This window comes from Octopus bimaculoides, chromosome 3 (assembly GCF_001194135.2).
Source record: "Octopus bimaculoides isolate UCB-OBI-ISO-001 chromosome 3, ASM119413v2, whole genome shotgun sequence".
Classification (NCBI taxonomy): domain Eukaryota; kingdom Metazoa; phylum Mollusca; class Cephalopoda; order Octopoda; family Octopodidae; genus Octopus; species Octopus bimaculoides.
The window spans coordinates 55,899,199-55,906,009 of NC_068983.1; the positions used below are offsets into that span (position 1 = coordinate 55,899,199).

At 35.5% G+C, this 6,811-nt stretch overlaps 1 protein-coding gene across 1 annotated transcript in view; it reads left to right on the forward strand.

Annotated features, from left to right (window-relative positions):
- Positions 1-6,811, forward strand: part of LOC106871393 (intraflagellar transport protein 122 homolog) — a 264,510-nt gene that overhangs the window by 26,540 nt on the left and 231,159 nt on the right. The window contains exon 5 of the mRNA XM_052966749.1: positions 2,953-3,086. Within this exon, the coding sequence (XP_052822709.1) occupies positions 2,953-3,086 (134 nt within the window). The remainder of the gene's footprint in view (positions 1-2,952; positions 3,087-6,811) is intronic.

Genomic DNA, 6,811 nt, shown 5'->3' on the forward strand with positions numbered 1-6,811 from the left:
ACTATGAAATAAAGTATTGAATGTCTTATTGAATATATGGAATATGTCTTATTGAATAGATGAAATATTGAGTGTTCAATATAAAGGATTAAATATATAAATATATAAAGGTGAATATGTATTTTCTATACCTTGTGGTATTTCATATTTTCTATACCTTGTGGTATTTCATCATGGCCGGTATGACAGACTTTAACAGACTATATATATATATATATATATATATATATATACATATATATATAAAGCATGATTTCATGTTAGTGTGAACTGCCAGCTAATGTGTTAATAGTATCACACACACACACACACACGTATATGTGTTTGTGTGTGTGTGTGTGTGTGATGTTCATCTCAAAGACACCTACACACTAGATTAAAAGACTACGACCAAAAGCTGTCTCTACCAAGTGAAGTATTTCAATACAAAGATGGCTAGAAGCATCTAAGAACAGAGATTTCAGCTCAACAGAAAGTTACAAGAAATACAAGGACTGCAAAAGCCTATGCTTTTTGGAAGCAAAGAACAGCATGGATTAAGAATCGTATTAGATTCAAAGAGGTACATTTTCTGTCTCATAAAATAGCTGAGGTATGCATATCATGTTTCTAACTCTCAGTCGGTGCCATTGACTTGAAAGATCTGTCTTTTTTTTTTGAAGAGGAGATATCACATGAAAAAGCAGTTTCCAGCTTCAAACAATTCTTCTTATTTAGCTTTGATGCTAAAACTTTCAAAGTTTGCTCAAATCACTGAGGCTCTTTTGGGGTCCTTTTTGGGAAAGTTTCTCTGGAATTAAAGAGCTTCTTTCATAATCACTTCTACTGTTATCACCTGTGCTTCTCAGCCGAACCATCAAATGTGTGTGTGTGTGTGTGTGTGTGTGTGTGTGTGATCTGTGAATAGTAAGTTAGACATATGTACATATATCTGCATAATTCATAATATTAAACTTACCAACTAAGATAAGTCATTCTTAAATGATGATGTTAAACAATAATGATGAGTACCGTGTAATTTGAGAGAAGTTGGTTTCTATTTCTAGCAGGGTGAGTGGTTGTGTAGAAGCCTCCCTCTTGGTATATGTCAAATGAGAATGTAGAAATTAACAAATAGGATATAGAAGGTCAAATATGGAAGACAAGTGCTACATGTTGTTTTGATAGATTTACTAGTTACATTCTGCCAGTACCGTTTACCATTCACCTTTTTACATTATTTACATTATTTACATTTGACGGATATCTGTCCTCATCTTGTTTGTTGTTAACACAATGTTTCAGCTGATATACCTTCCAGCCTTCTTCAGGTGTCTTGGGGAAATTTCGAACCTGGATTCTCATTCCTAAGGTATTTTTCGATGTTGCTGTTGTTATTATTATTATTATTATTATTATTATTATTATTATTATTATTATTATTATTATTATTATTATTATTATTATTATTATTATTAGTAGTAGTAGTAGTAGTAGTATTATTCAGGCCTCTGCCTGAAATCGAACTTGGAATCATGGGGTTAGTAGCCCGTGCTCTTATATGCCCGTGGGCTCTTTTTTTTGTTTTAGCGTTGTGGTTAAGAGCGCAGGCTACTAGTCCCAAGATTCCAAGTTCGATTCCTGGCAGTGACCTGAATAATAACAACAACAACAACAACAACAACAACAATAATAATAATAATAATAATAATAATAATGATAATAATAATAATAGTAATAATGAAAAAAGGATAATAACATTGAAAAATACCTTAGGAATGAGAACCCGGGTTTGAAATTTCCCCAAGACGCCTGATGAAGGCTGGAGGGTATATCAGCCAAAACATTGTGTTAACAACAAACAAGACGAGGACAGATATCCGTCAAATGTAAATAATGTAAATAATGTACATAATGTACATAATTCCTCATCTCTTAAATATAGAACTGTATTCACCTATTTATATTTTGACATTACGTTTATGGATTTGTTTTGCAAGATTCTTGATGTGAAATTGTGTGTTGAAACAAGTATTGTTATATTTCGTGATGCTCATTTTTTTACCTTGTCTCTGGGCCTCACAGAGACGTTGCTGAGTTCCTTTCATGTGTTGGGCCTCATGGAGGCAATGACTGAGACCTTTGGCATTATGTCGTGCTTGAGAAGAAGACCCATCAAGTCGAGCAAAATCGCAGTCGTTGCAGATGCTGGCGTCATGCAAATTGACACCCATGCTGGTGGCCTGTAAATGCACCCCTGTGTCACATAAATGGCACCTGAGCTCATGGCACATAAAAGTACCCATTACACTCATGGAGTGGTTTGCATTAGGAAGGACATCTAACCAAATCAGACTGAAGTCTGGTGCAGCCTTCCAGCGTACCAGCCCTAGTCAAACTGTCCAACCCATGCCAGCATGGACAATGGACGTTAAATGATGATGATGATGGTTGTGTATTCATTATTCACTCATTTATTATTGTTCCTATTTTATATTATGCCGATCACAATCATCATCATCATCAGCAGCAGCATTTAACATGCGTTGTCCATGTTGGCATGTGTTGGATGGTTTGATTAGAGCTGGTAAGCTGAGGGGCTGCACCAGATTCCAGTCTGATTTCGTATGGTTTCTACAGCTGGATGCCCCTCTCAACGCCAACCACTCGGAGAGTGGAAATCTTTTGTCACACACCTGTGACCTCTTCAGCAACTCTTCCATCCCACATGCATCCTCCTGCTCTGTTTAGTCCATTCTGTCTAGACAGATTTCCAGTCAATAGACATAGGATAAAATACGAACAGTAATAAACAAACGAAGAACGAATATATAGCACATGCATTTATTTGGCAAGGAAAACAAAATAACCACCCTAAAATATAATAATATTTTGACATTTATATCCCATAAAGGGCTGGGATTCATTATTTTATTTCAAAAAACTTTTTTTTTTTACTTTTTATTTTCACAGGCCTTTGGGGACCAGAGGAAAAAAGGGTTGACAAGACAAAAATCAACAGCCGCATAACTTGCGCTTCGTGGACCAACGATGGTCTTTTCATGGCATTGGGGTTATTCAATGGTGTTGTCAGTATTCGGTCAAAGGTAACGTAACTGTAATTTTATGTTTGAATCCTCTTTATCGTTTTTATATCTTTTATTTTTTACTTCTTGTTTCAGTTGTTGAAGTATGGCCTAGTCAAACAAATCAACCCCAGTACTTAGTGTTTTACATCTGGTACTTAGTACACCTTATATGTTATTAAATTTAGGACACCATTACATGTTATTAAATTTAGGACACCTTATATGTTATTAAATTTAAGAGACCTTTACATATTATTAAATTTAGGACACCATATGTTATTAAATTTAGGACATCTCATCTGTTATTAAATTTAGGACACCATTACATGTTATTAAATTTAGGACACCATTACATGTTATTAAATTTAGGACACCTTATATGTTATTAAATTTAGGACACCTTTACATATTAAATTTAGGACACCATATGTTATTAAATTTAGGATACCATATGTTACTAAATTTAGGACACCTTATTGAATTTAGGACACCTCATATGTTATCAAATTTAGGACACCTGATATTTTATTAGATTTAGCCTGGATACCTTATATGAGCCAATGGCTTGGGAAGGGTCTTTGACCTTTTTTTAAAATAGAAATATGCTTTCCAGTAGCTGATGTGAAAATTCCTGTTTTTTTTTTTTATGAAGTATCTCTACCGCAACCACCATGGTTATCATCACAATGATAATCAATGCTAGAAAAAAAAAAAACAATCATCAATATTATTGCTTCATCATCAATTCTGTTTCTCTAACTATCAGTGTCACCCCCACTACATCCCCATAACTCTTAGCTTCACTCTTTCCCTTTCTACCTTTCTTATTATTGATGTCCGCACACACGCACTCTCTCTCTCTCTCTCTCTCTCTCTCTCTCTCTCTCTCTCTCTCTCTTTCTCTCTCATCTCTGCTTATACCTCTCTATCTTTAATCTTTCTCCAATCTTATCCATTGATTCTCCTATTCTGTTACAGTCTTTGCTGTCTCTGTCACGGATATGGGATATTCAACAACGTAATTTATCAGTAAAGAGCCACTGACTACATCATATAATCCTCTCATATAATTTATACCTTGTTATTTTCACCCGTTCTTACTGCACACTAAGCTTTATTGACATTTCCAAAAGACAATCTAATGTATTTTAAGATGCCATCTAAGTCACATGTAATCTCTTGCTTATGTTCATGTCTCCATTTCCTTTAGCCTTTTAGCTTTTTCCTTTTCTTTTCTTTTTGAACCAAAGGCTGGTTCCATCTTGTTTGCTGCTTTGGTCTGTACTTTAGCGACAATTGTACTTTTACCAGTATATGTAAAGTATTCACTTCACCTTTCTGTTGTAAAGTGCTGTGAAGTCAAATAGTAAAATGACTATTAGTAATCCGATTGTTGCAAAATTTGGAGATGAGCATTATCTAACTTTACTTTCTAAACTCATCCAATGAAAGTGTATCTGAATACACTTCTAACTACTAAAAAATTATTTGAGGCCTGTTGTGTTGTGTATGTATGTATGTGTGTGTGTATGTATGTATATATATTTATGTAAGTATGCATCGTCATCATCATCATCATCATCATCGTTTAACATCCGCTTTCCATGCTAGCATGGGTTGGACGATTTGACTGAGGACATGCGTATGCTTGCAAGGAATGAAGCCAGTATGCTCCGATGGATGTGTAATGTCAGTGTGCATACTCGACAGAGTGTAAATACCTTGAGAGAAAAGTTGGACCTAAGAAGCATCAGTTGTGGTGTGCAAGAGAGGCGATTGCGTTGGTAGGGTCATTTGGTGAGAATGGATTAGGATAGCTGTGTGAAAAAGTGCCACAACCTAGCGGTTGAAGGTACCTGTGGAAGAGGTAGATCCAGAAAGACCTGGGATGAGGTAGTGAAGCACAACCTTCGAGCATTAGGCCTCACCGAAGCAATGACTAGTGACCAAGACCTTTGGAAATATGATGTGCGTGAGAAGACCTGGCAAGACAAGTGAGACCATAACCTGTGGCCTTTACCAGGGGTGTAGCTGGTAAAACAATTGTTGTAATGGAAACTTGGGAATCTAGAATTTCAGGGTTGTGGGTCTGGATTCAGCTCAGAATGTTTTTAATTTATTCACGGAGTTGGTCTGATTCCAACTTGGTAGGATATGTTGGGCTACAGCCTCTAGGAGTAAAGTTGAAAAAGTGTCACACACTGACTCACTGAGAGTCGCATTTATTATATTAGATAGAAGAAATCCAAACGAGAGCTGGTCTTGGCAGAATTTGAACTTACAATATAAAAGTTTGAAATTAAATTTTTCCTCCTATCTAGTAAAATATTGTATGTGCCACTAACATTTTAAAAGTGAAAAACTCAAATTTGAAGATATTCTTATAATTGTAAAAAAAAAAAAAGTCAGAATTTTTGTGAATTAAAATGTAATCAACAATTAATTAAAAGTTTGACAATTCATTTTAAATTTGGAAAAAAATGTCATCTTTTTCTCTCATTCAGGAGAAAGATTAATTTTAATTAAAGAAGATTAATTTAAATTTCAATTACAATACGATAGACTCTCTTATGCAAAACAGTACTGCAACAAAAGCTGCAAAATCTGATATGTTGAATGACTATTGATAAAAGTCCCTTATTCTGTATGCAATGAAACCGATCAGTACAGCAGGGGGCCCACATGTGAATGGGTCTCTAAATGAATGAATTGAATAGTGAATGGTTTTTCTGAAGAAAATTAAACTTGCATAATAAGCTGAAATTTGATCACGAGCACATGAACATGTGTTCTACACCTCAACAACAAACAACGTCTACAGCTTTGGTGTCCCTGCTATCTGACTCACTTGCTCCCCCAGTGGAGCATTTGTCTGTCGAATGTGGTCAACCTTTGTGAAGTACATGGTGAAGAACTTATTGCTCAGAGCTGGCTCAACTAACCTCAGATGAATGCCGTCACAAGTATAAGGACACCAAGTCACATGTATTAGGGACTGGGAACCTATTTGCTTAATGTGAACTACAAAGCATGGGTAGATTATGGATGTTTATAACTACTGGAAGAACATGTAGCAGTGGTATGTTCCATGAAGAAATTGTATAGCAAGCAGTTTTTCTAATGAAAATTATTCAGCCAATGAGGTGAAATCCAAACACAAACCTTGTGTAGACTATGCATACATGTAAATGGCTGGAGGAGTATGTATAAATGGTTTGTTAATGTCCTTTTATGCATTTCATGTGGTTTGCAGATTTTGATATTTTATAGACAAAAATAATATTTCTCAACTTTTGTTTTTGTTAACATCATAACTAGGGATTAACAGAAGCAAAACAAAAGGGGAAAATATGTACACACACATACAGACACACATGTATGTGTGTGTATAAATATAAATATATATATGTGTGGCTGTGTGATCAGAAGTTTGCTTCCCAACCACATGGTTCCGGGTTCAGTCCAACTGTGTGGCACTTTGGGCAAGTGTCTTCTACTATAGTCTCGGGCTGACCAAAGCCTTATGAGTGGATTTGGTAGACGGAAACTGAAAGAAGCCCATCGTGTGTGTGTGTGTGTGTGTGTATATATATATATATATATATATATATATGTATGTGTTTGTGTGTCCATGTTTGTCCCCCACCATCGCTTGACAACCAATGTTGGTATGTTTACATCCCCATCACTTAGTGGTTCAGCAAAACAGACTGATAGAATAAGTACTAGGCTTACAAGGAATA